The sequence below is a fragment of the Danio aesculapii genome, chromosome 4 (assembly GCF_903798145.1).
Source record: "Danio aesculapii chromosome 4, fDanAes4.1, whole genome shotgun sequence".
In the NCBI taxonomy this organism is placed as follows: Eukaryota; Metazoa; Chordata; class Actinopteri; order Cypriniformes; family Danionidae; genus Danio; species Danio aesculapii.
The window spans coordinates 18921040-18932698 of NC_079438.1; the positions used below are offsets into that span (position 1 = coordinate 18921040).

General features: G+C 41.5%; 2 protein-coding genes across 2 annotated transcripts in view; both read left to right on the top strand.

Moving 5' to 3' along the window:
• The window catches only part of LOC130222020 (gastrula zinc finger protein XlCGF57.1-like), a 752525-nt gene that overhangs the window by 674939 nt on the left and 65927 nt on the right, over window positions 1–11659 (top strand). The window lies entirely within an intron of this gene.
• Window positions 1–11659, top strand: part of LOC130222019 (NACHT, LRR and PYD domains-containing protein 12-like) — a 40361-nt gene that overhangs the window by 25901 nt on the left and 2801 nt on the right. The window contains exons 9-10 of the mRNA XM_056454622.1: window positions 6849–7022; window positions 8543–8716. Of these exons, the coding sequence (XP_056310597.1) occupies window positions 6849–7022; window positions 8543–8716 (348 nt within the window). The remainder of the gene's footprint in view (window positions 1–6848; window positions 7023–8542; window positions 8717–11659) is intronic.

Genomic DNA, 11659 nt, shown 5'->3' on the forward strand with positions numbered 1-11659 from the left:
TGGCATTCACATGAGCAGAAACAGCAGTAAGCATCTTCATAACACAAAGAGATGTGTGATTGTCCAACTGTGTGATGTGGACTATTGCTGTGTTTGTATTGGGCAAATTCTGACCTTAACCGGGACACACTGAATAGCTTCAGCATTTTAATCGCAGTTTGTCCATATTCTTTAACTTCTATATGTTTCTGTTGAAGAGCAAAGTAATACAATATCAGGTCAGCAACCTTTGTGTGTAAGGCTTTGCAGCATTGATTTCGTGTCATAACACGATATATATACATTCTTGAGAATGTATAAGCAGATGATACTGTGCATGTGTGTACTTTTTTACATTTTAGCAGATTAACAATAAGCAGATTAATAAACCTACAGTGTTGGGCACTACAAGTAGTGACGCTACTAGCATAACTACATTTCTCAGTAGCGTCACTACTTTATAAATCAAAAAGCTTTTCTGTAGTGAAGCTATTATTTTAAGCAAGTAGTGCAGTAGCGTCCAAACAAGCTACATTTACCGATCATGGATAATTAAGTGACGGCACTGACATTCACGGAGCTGTGAGGCCAGTGTCTAGCCGATGAAAGTAAATCCATATAGTGGCAAGAATGACGATTTCTTTTTCTACCTGTTTTATGGTGGTCAACAACACACTTTTTGGTGCGTTACTGCCACCTCTCGCTCTGGTCGGTGACGTCGCCAAAGAATCATTGGGCTGACACAAGAACCATGCTAGATTAAAAGATGACTGAGAGAGAGGAGTTCTATATATTTATATATAGTTTACATTAGTAAAGGCTGAAGTGTACGATGGTAGTTACTACTGGTTCATGATAGTTACTAATGATACTACATTATGTAGTGTAATTCATTAATGAATAGTTGTAAATATGTAATACAATATAATGCTTATTCCTAAATATTCCCCTTTGCTATAAATGACTATAGTATTATAAATGGTAACACCTGGCTTTATTGGAGTTTTTGCTTTTGCTGTTATATACTATAATGTGTTTCTGTTTAGTACAGCATATTATTTACAGTAAATAATTGAACTGAACTATTCTGCCTCATATGTTTCATTGACAGTTTTATTGATCACTAAGATCTGATTGACTTGGATTTAAATAGCTTTGATTTAAAAATGAAAATTGCAAAAATAGCTTTGATGCAGCTAAGCTACTTTTGCCAATTAGCTTTTAGCTTAGCTTGTTACATTTCCCAGAGGGTAGCTTTTAGTGTAGTTAAGCTACATTTTTCATATAGTAGCTAATAGCTTAGCTCACTACGTTTTTCAAGTAGCTTGCCCAACACTGTAAACCTAAAGTACCATAACAATATCATACAAGATGGACTTGGTACACAAATCATCTACTTATGCCACATGAAGATAGATATAGATATTTTTACACAGTTTACAGAAATATTTTTCAGGTTTTCTTTTCTGCTTTAATGTTGTTTAAAAGCATTACAGTTATGATGTAATGCAGTTATAAGGTTATGCTGTTGTGTTTTATGTTAGTTATTTAAAGACTGGAAACAATTAATTGTTTATAAAACTAAACATTTTCATGAATAATCCATGATATTATCAGGAGTATTTAACTAAACATAGAGAAATAATGCTAAATAATAGAACCAGTTTCTTTCAGACACGTTTTGACAACTGATGAGCTGATAATACTGCACATGCGAGATTAATCCAGTCGTTAACTGAACATGCCTGCTATGAATGATAGCACAGTACCATCTGAAGGAAACTTGGACAGCTGATTCTTTGCCAATACTTCAGAGCAGGTAAACAGAGGGCATAAAAAAGGGAATCTGGAGAAACAAATTTATTTCATAACAGAAAAATCACAATGGATATGAATAGTCAGTGACTGCTTCATCAGGTTTACAAAATTTAGTTGTAAAACTCTTTAGATCATGGTGATGTTTGAAGTGACAGACATTATGATTGCTGACTATATATTTTGAAAAGTTGAGTCCTAACCTGGGACGAGTGTCATCATGACATCACGGATTACATCATTACACTGTAGTGTAAAAGAACTGGTTTATTGAAATGAACTGTCTGAAAGTTCAGTTCGCTTTCGGATGGGGAACTTCAATGCTATGGTGGATTTTTAATCCACGTATGGGGATTTCGTTCAGTAAGCCAATCATCTGAAAGAGTATGTAAACTGGCCAATGAAATGCCAAGTGAATTGGCAGCGTCAGCTTGCGCACCTGATGCTTGTTGCAATCAATTTAGCATAAAAGCACAGCGAAAGCAAGATGAGGCATTCAGAGACTTCTACAGCCTTCTGAGAGAGTCGATGAGGGTTTCTCCTGCTTATATCCAGCAATTTCGAGCAAACGAGAGCGGTCTCCCGGTCCAGAGTGTGTACACGCAGCGGCAGGCGGTCAAGTTGGGCTTCTCCCTTGCCTGGCGTTTTTTGGGTCCGGTCCTCCAGAGCTGTGCATATAAAGTTGCAAATTTTCTAAAAGAGCAACACAGTCGCGCAGCACGTCCTTTTAAGAATGGCGCTCCGACCGTGCGTTTCTAGATGCGGTGGTTTCCTGTCCCTGTATGATGAGCACGAGCACTGAATTGCATGTTTGGGGTTGGGGCTTCAGGTCAACCGACAAAAGAGCAAACTCGCCCTTTTGTTGGGCTGGAGCTGGACTCCATGACAGCGTGCCTCTCTGGAGAGCGTGCCCAGTTAATGCTGAACTGTCTGAGAGAGTTCGACAGCAAAATAGTGGTCCCACTGAAATTATTTCAGAGGCTCCTGGGGCACATGGCATCTGCAGCTGCTGTCACGCCGCTCAGATTACTCCATGAGACCACTTCAGCACTGCTTTCACGATCGAGTCTCCAGACGCGCATGTCATGCGGGCACACACCGAGTCACTGTTACTGTGCTGTGTCGCCGCGCCCTCAGCCCTTTGAACGACCTCTCGTTCTACAGGCCGGAGTGCCTCTAGGACAGGCGTGCAGTCATGTTTTTGTTTCAACAGATGCTTCCAGCATGGGCTGGGGGGCTGTGTGTTGCGGGCATGCAGCTGCGGGCCTGTGAAAAGGAACCCAGTTGCATTGGCATATCAATCGCCTAGAGCTATTGGCAGTGTTCCTCACTCTCCACCATTTTTTTCCGGTGCTGGAGCAGCAGCATGTGCTGGTCAGGACGGACAGCACGGCGGCGGTGGCATATATCAACCGCATGGGTGGTATTCGCTCTCGCTGCATGTCTCAGCTTGCCCGCCGTCTACTCCTCTGGAGTCATACGCAGCTGAAAACGCTGAGCGCCATTCACATTCCAGGTGAGCTCAACCATGCAGCCGAGACGCTCTCACGAGTCCCGGAGAATGGAGACTCCACCCCGAGTCTGTTCAGCTGATATGGGTGCGATTCGGGGAAGCCCAGATTGATCTGTTTGCTTCCCCTGAGAACGCTCATTGCCAGTTGTTTTTTTTTCCCTAACCGAGGGCTCTCACGGCACGGATGTGCTGGCCCACAGCTGGTCTCGGGGCATGCACAAATATGTGTTTCCCCCAGTGAGCCTGCTCGCGCAGTTACTGTGCAAGGTCAGGGAGGACGAGGAGCAGGTCCTCTGGCCCAACCAGACTTGGATGTCAGAGCTCTCCCTCCTCGCGACGGCCCTCCCCTGGCAGATCTTTTTGAGAGAGGACACCATCTGGCACCCTCGCCCCGATCTTTGGAACCTCTGTGTGGTCCTTAGACGCGGGGAAGACTAGGGTAGCCTACCAACTGCGGTGGTTAATACCATTACTCAGGCTAGAGCCCCCTCTACGAGGCGTGCCTTTGCCCTGAAGTGGAATCTATTCACTAAATAGTGCGTCTCTTGCAGAGAAGACCCCAGAGATTGCCAGATCAGCGTTGTGCTTTCATTCCTCCAAGAGAAGCTGGAGAGCAGGCTGTCGCCCTCCACACTCAAGGTTTACGTGGCTGCCATCTCCACTCATCATGGCGCGGTGGCTGGCAGCACCGTTGCAAGGCATAACCTCATCATTCGGTTCCTCAGAGGCGCTAGGCAAATTAATCTCATGCCCTCTTGGGATCTCGCCTTCGTTCTCACGAGCCTGCGTACAGATCCCTTTGAACCACTCGACTCAGTATCTTCAAGATTTCTGTCCCTGAAGACAGCTCTGCTGGTCGCGTTGGCATCGATTAAGAGGGTCGGGGACCTGGAGGCATTTTCGGTCTGTGACTCGTGCCTGGAATTCGGACCGGCTTACTCTCACGTTGTACTGAGACCCCACCCGGGATATGTGCCCAAGATTCCTACCACACTGTTTAAAGACCAGGTAGTGAGCCTGCAAGCACTGCCCCCGGAGGAGGCAGACCCAGCCCTTTCATTACTTTGTCCAGTTCTCGCTTTGCGAATTTATCTGGACCGCACTCAGAGCTTTAGATCATCTGAGCAGCTCTTTGTCTGTTATGGTGGTCGGCAGCAGGGAAGTGCCGTATCGAAACAGAGGTTGGCCCACTGGATAGTGGATGCCATCTCCCTCGCTTACCAGAGCCAGGGCGAGCCTCGTCCTCCAGGAGTGTGTGCACACTCCACTCAGAGCATCGCATCTTCTTGGGCGCGTGCACGCAGCACCTCTCTGAAAGACATCAGTAGAGCTGCGGGCTGGGCGACAGCTAATACATTTGCAAGGTTTTACAATCTGCGAGTGAAGCCATTTTCCTCAAGGGTATTAGGTAACGCTTGGTGATTGAGGAAACCACTCGGTTAAGGTGTTGTAACACGCTTGCTGCGCCATTCTCCCTAACACGGAGATACGTGTACTTATTCACTCAGTCAGTAAAGTTCCCCGCTTAGGTGAGCCCTGCAGATTCCTCTGAGGCCAATAGTACTGACTCAGCGAAGGAGTCACTCGCTGGCCTATTACGTTGTAGTACTGGTCAGCCCGCGTTTTGGATATAGGTGCCCAATAGGCAATCCCATATGCTTATTCAGCCACGATGCAGTCCCCCCTCACAGGCGGACCCGTGTCTTCCCTCTCCGCTAACCATCTTATTATATGCGTACTCCCCCTTCTCAGGGCTAGTCCATATATTCTGCCATCATATCTCCCCATTTGGGTAGCAGGTGGCCTCCGCAGCGTCCTCCCCTTCGGGACTGCACACTTTCCCAACGTACTGTTCCTTAGCTGTAGGTATCAGTCTCTTCAGCTTAAAAAGGTCGCTGGTTCGAGCCTCGGCTGGTTCAGTTGGCGTTTCTGTGTGGAGTTTGCATGCTCTCCCTGCATTCGCATGGGTTTCCTCTGGGTGCTCCGGTTTACCCCACAGTCCAAAGACATGCGGTACAGGTGCATAGGGTAGGCTAAATTGTCCGTAGTGTATGAGTGTGTATGGATATTTCCCAGACATGGGTTGCAGCTGGAAGGGCATCCGCTGCGTAAAACATATGCTGGATAAGTTGGCGGTTCATTCCGCTGTGGCGACCCCAGATTAATAAAGAGATTAAGCTGAAAAGAAAATGAATGAATGAATGAATAAATCATTTTATAATTATTTAATAAAATAGTTATTCAGCTTAATTTGTAAAGAAACCTTTAGTGTGGCAGGATCAATGATATTTTTTATTACAAGTCTGTAAAACTTATTTGAGTTAATATTTAGGTTATTTACTAATATATATAATTTAAATCGTTCATGGAGCTGAATGCAGTAAATAATCTGTATAAAAATTTTGAAAATAAACAATGTAGCCTTTATAACCAGATTATTTACCAAAAGATGATACTGCAGTAAAGTAGTTGTAGTCTTTTAATAAGCATGATATATACAAGATAGAGAAGGTATGAAAAGTTCATTCTTTGTTTTGAAATTTGTGAATTGGAATTTGCAGATAATAAACCCGAAACACATGTGGTTGTTGTCCTGCGGTGAACTCGGCCAATCGTGTAATATCGGGGTCGTCATTGCAGCTCCTCCAGTTGCTCTTCAGATCCTGCACCGGCTGAATCAATCGTCTGATCTTGGAGCTCTGTCGCGGTACTTTGATGCCACATTTGACAGTCACATGGCGTCAGCCCGGACCAGCATGTAACCAGCATGCACCACTTTCGATCAATCTGCGCAGTGCTGCATGAAGTCGAACGCACCTATTGTCACAACCTCGGCTTGTTCCTGTTGTCCCTATGACTGCTCTCCCTCACCATCCACCACACCCGTGAACTATCACCTGATTACTGATCACCTGCACCCGCAATCACCCATGCACTATAAAGACTCACCTCATTCATTCACCACTCTGATGGTTCTCCTCATCGGCTCGCCCTCTCCCTCTTCCTCTTGTACTGTTCCCTGGGTGTCCTGCTTCTCCTGTGGATGCAAACACACCTGCTTATGGGAAGTGCCTACAGCTATGTTGGTGTATTACTGGAGATCTGATACTTACCATTTGAAATGTGTGTGAGATCGCTCTACCTCTTCAACACCACTTACATGTTTCATCTCTCATAGTTGTATTGCACAAATAAATACCATTAAAGCTATAACCACACCTTTGTCTTCCTTGTGTGACCATGACACCCATATCCCATTTGTAAAAATATGGTATCAAGATTTCAAGATGCAGAAGAAATTCTGGACATCAAGTTCAGTATTCTTGAATTCACAATGCAGAAGTTCAAATCAAAGATCAGAGGTCTTCCACAAGGAAGAGTAGATGATATGATCTAAAAATCTAATCAAAACTATATTAGATGGTTTTTATTATTCAGTTTTTTAAATAAAAATTGTCTTGTTTTTTTGTTTTTTTCAGATGAATCAGATGAATTACTACAAATCACACTCTTAATCTAATCTGTTTTTCTTCTTTCTCAGATTGGTCATGTGTTATCTCACTGTTCAGTGCTGTGAGAGTTTGTCTTCAGCTCTACAATCCTCAAACTGTGTCCTGAGAGAGCTGGACCTGAGTAACAATGACCTGCAGGTTTCAGGAGTGAAGCTTCTCTCTGTTGGACTGAAGAGTCAACACTGTAAACTGGAGACACTGAGGTAAAGGATTTTCCTCTAAACAGTGACTACAGAAAGATAGTTACATATTGGGTTAACAAATGTGGAAACATTTGCAGGGATGTGATCAAATGTGGTTTATTCCTCACACCAGATCTGCTTCAAGTAAGCATAAAAAGTAGAAAAAAATAAAGACTCTCAACTCTCAACTGAACTAAAAATTTGATGATTTATTTTTTTTTTTATCAAGAATGATTAAGGGGTTTAGATGTTAACAAGATTATCGTAACAACATGCAAGCTGCATCAGTTTATCACAGATAATGAGCACAGATGGGATAGATGCACATTGCTTTGGTTTCATAAAGTTTCAATTCAAGTTTATTTGTATGGAGCTTTTTACAATAATTATTGTTTAAAACAGTAGGGGCTGAACGACTTTAGATTGGTTGACTTTAGATTTAGATAAGTTGACTTTTTTATGTTATCAAAGTTGAGTCAACGTCGACTAGTCACTGGTGATGTCATCAATAAAGCACGAGATGCAAATTGTTTGCAACATGCCACAATTTGCGATTTATTTGCAGGAAATACATACACATGTTGCTCATAACACATTGCAAAAAAAAAAGCAACATTACCAATGACTAATTTTAGTGCAAACAAATGCATTGTCCACACTGTTCATTTTGTTAATAATGCAATATTAGCATGGGCTAATTTTACTGCTAATTAAAGTTAAAGCATTAATCACTGCAGGTTCTAGTAAGAATGTAACAATAACAAATATCTTAGTGCAAAAGTAATGCAAACATCATCAGCACACATATTCATGTGAAGTTTTTTCATATCAAAATAAAATATCTAAATAATAAATGTGAAGTTTTTTCATATCAAAATTTAATAATAAATTTTTCATATAAATAAATATCAAAATAATTAAGACAAAATCTTTAAGCAACATTTCATAATCAATAGGGAACCTAACAGGCAGCCAGTGTAAGAAAGATAAAATTGGGGTCATTCTGTCAAATTTTCTAGACCTGGTAAGAATTCTGGCAACTGCATTTTGCATTTAAACTGAAATTTATTATTAAAGGACGCCGGGCAACCAGCAAACAGAGCATTACAGTAATCTAGCCTAGAAGTCATAAAAGCATGAACTAGCTTTTCTGTGAGACAAGTGTTGCTGAGATTCTGACTATTTTAGATGTTTCAGAAAGTTGTTCACAAAGTTTGAGTCAACAAAGAGCATTGCATGTTTTTTATTTTACAAAAGCACAAAATTGTTGTTATTGTGAGTGTGGTCAAATCAGGGTACAGCCTTTACAGTTTCATGTGATGATCTTTGCTCTGTACTGTCAAAAAGATTATTTTAAGAGCTTGTTGGGTATTTTGGGTGTATTTGCTGATCTCAGGGGTTGATCAATAAGGAGAGGTAATCAGGATGTGTGTTTTCATCACTGCTGTTGACATGAGCAGAAACAGCAGTCAGCATCTTCACAACACAAAGAGATGTGTGATTGTCCAACTGTGTGATGTGGACTATTTCTGTGTTTGTAGATTGTCTGGCTGTATGGTGACAGAGGAAGGCTGTGGTTTTCTGTCTTCTGCTCTGAGTTCAAACCCCTCACACCTGAGAGAGCTGGATCTGAGCTACAATCATCCAGGAGATTCAGGAGTCAAGCTGCTCTCTGAACAACTGGAGGATCCAAACTACACACTGGACAAACTCAAGTATGTGGAGCATCACTGGCCTTGTCCTTTTACACTTAATGGCTTTAAAAACAATCAGTGTATCAGTGAATGTACAAGCGAAAGTGAGGGAGATGAACAAACAGGAGAGATGTACAAAAGGGAGATGTACAAACGTTGTTTTTTAATATTTTTTATAAATAACATTTTTGTAAAATACTTCTTCAGTTTGTTTCACTATAAAACAATTCATATTATTCAATGCATGAGGGAATTAGGCGGAACTAACAAAACCCAAAGTGTTGGTGGAAGCAATTGAGTGAGGGAGCTCATATGACAGGTGCATGCGTGGAGACAAGTGCTGTTACAGTTGTAGAACGTGATTGCATGCATAAAGTTTAAAGTTGCAGTGAGTGAAAAAGGGGAAACACAGTAGCACTTGGTCATCTCTTTGACACTGATGGTATGAGAAATAACTTTCTAATTATAAAGGACTCATACATGCCTAATACCTCGCCTTATTCATCATTATGTGCAATATAGAAGTCTATTGTGATTTTTGTTGCACTGTGGTTGATTATTTTGTGCATTGTTTAATGTGTGATCATTGGAATATTCATTCATTCATTCATGTTCAGGCTCAGTCCCTTTAATAATCTGGGGTCGGCACAGCCAAATGAATTGGTTCGAGCCTCGGCTGGGTCAGTTGGCGTTTCTGTGTGGAGTTTGCATATTCTCCCTGCGTTCGCGTGGGTTTCCTCCGGGTGCTCTGGTTTCCCCAAAGATATGCGGTACAGGTGGATTGGGAAGGCTAAATTGTCCGTAGTGTATGTGTGTGAATGAGCGTGTGTGGATGTTTCCCAGAGATGGGTTGCGGCTGGAAGGGCATCCGCAGCGTAAAACATGAGCTGGATAAGTTGGTGGTTCATTCCGCTTAATTAAACAAGGGACTAAGCCGAAAAGAAAATGAATAAATTAATGAACTAGAATGTCATTAGAACATTTATAGTGTTTTAATTTTATAGTGAAACAAATTGAAAAGGTCTTTTAAAAAAGGTCTTTATAAAAATAAATCAAAACAAAGTTTGTATTAGAGCAGTGTCATGGGTCAGGTTTGATCTGGGCTTCTTTGTCACCTGTTTTCTGGTTCAGCTCTTGCCCCTTACAATAAGTGCTGGCATGCACACATTACTCACCTGTTGCACTTTTGATCTGATTCTCTCAGTTTCGCTGGTCACCGTCACTTCACCTCAGCTGAATCCGGCAGATAAGCCGCTGAACTCGGCATGTTCATCGTATTTATGTTTAGTTTTATGTGGCTTTACATAGTCAGCTGCCTTTTGGAATTATTTCTTACAATTATCAGATGATATGGGATGCTGTGTGCACTTAATTGTGGTCACAAACCATTCATGTGGCCTCCGTTTCCCATGTGAGTAAAGTTATATACTTATACACCATCTTTATAAATGTGTGTTTTATTTAAGATCATTTATCATTTAAAATGTTCTTTAGAGCTGTAAAGCACTCCAGAATGTGACAGATTGATTAGCTGTAGGCTATAAATATGAAATGTTGTCATGTGTTATGCCTGGATTTCATCAATAGTCTTGCATTTAGTAACACACACTATATCTGAAGTGTTTGGACGTATTTCGTGTTTTCCTTCTGTAGAAAAACGTTATAAATACAATGCTTAGTGGCTCAATGTATTACTATAGTGTTTTTAAAAGTCTAAACACTTTATTGATATAGTGCACAGCCAAGCACATGTGGTCGGAACACAAACGAGTCGCAGGTAATAAAGTATCAAGCGTTTCTCCCAAAGTAAAGTCTGTCTGCCAGGTCTTAGCAAAGTGCCAGCAGGTGTCTGGAGCTCCGCTCACTCTCCGCCTCTTGATGACACGCGAACAAAATGGCGACGGTTGGCCACGCCTACTTGTAGCTTCTTTTGCGCTCTTCAGAAACCTATGGGTGACGTCACGGATGCTACGTCCATATATTTTACAGTCTATGGTCTATACACTCTGTGATGTCCTTCTCACCATAGTTGTTTCCTATTTATTAGTCTAAGTCTAGTGCTGTCTAATTCTCGTACATTGTTTGATGTCTTACCTGTGATCTGCGCAGTCACTCCATCATTTTGAATCCACTTCTACCTCTGTGATTGCCAGCCTCAGCACCTGCTCCACTACTGAGGCTCTCCCCTCATCACGGGTTCCGAGGGTGAAGTTTCTTGTTATTGCCAAATTGTTAATAAACTTTTAGTTTGAGCATATCCTATTCTGAGTATTGTCTAGCTTTGACAAGTGGATTCTCACATTCTTTCAGAAATGGACAAACACGAGAGTGAAGCACTGACATCAGAGTACAATACGCTTAGCTAGTGTGAACGTGTCTTCTGAACTCGGGTGCACTCCCGTGAACCGTACCCAAGTCCGCCTGGAAGAGGTGGTCTGGGGTCCGGTTCACTTCTAGTATGAATGTAATTGTACTAAATATCGGAAGTGAACCACCAACGGTACAACAAATTATCGTTTTCATAACGTTCATTCATGTGTGTGCGCGTCATGGACTGTACCTTGGTTATAAGCCGCACTGAACCAGGGCAAGCACAGTGATAATGTCTGCTTGTCTCCTCCAAAAACAGCTTCTGCAGACATTGTGTTATGTTCTATGGATACAAGTAGAGCTTGATGGTTTTTACACAATATTTAAAATATTTTACTAAGACATCTAAAATATTGTAATTTTTCTTTTTTTTTGTATTATTAAATGTATTCAAGTTGTTTTATTTATTTATTTGATAGGGCAAATAAAAATATTTTCCATCTGGGTGATTTAAAAAATTCCTTAGCCTTTAGCCATTTATGTGTAAACTTTCATTCATAATGGTCTTTAATTAAACTTGGTGAAAACTGCAGAAACCCTGTTTATGATTGTGTAAATATTTAAATCACTGATTACAGAAAGTCACATCACAAA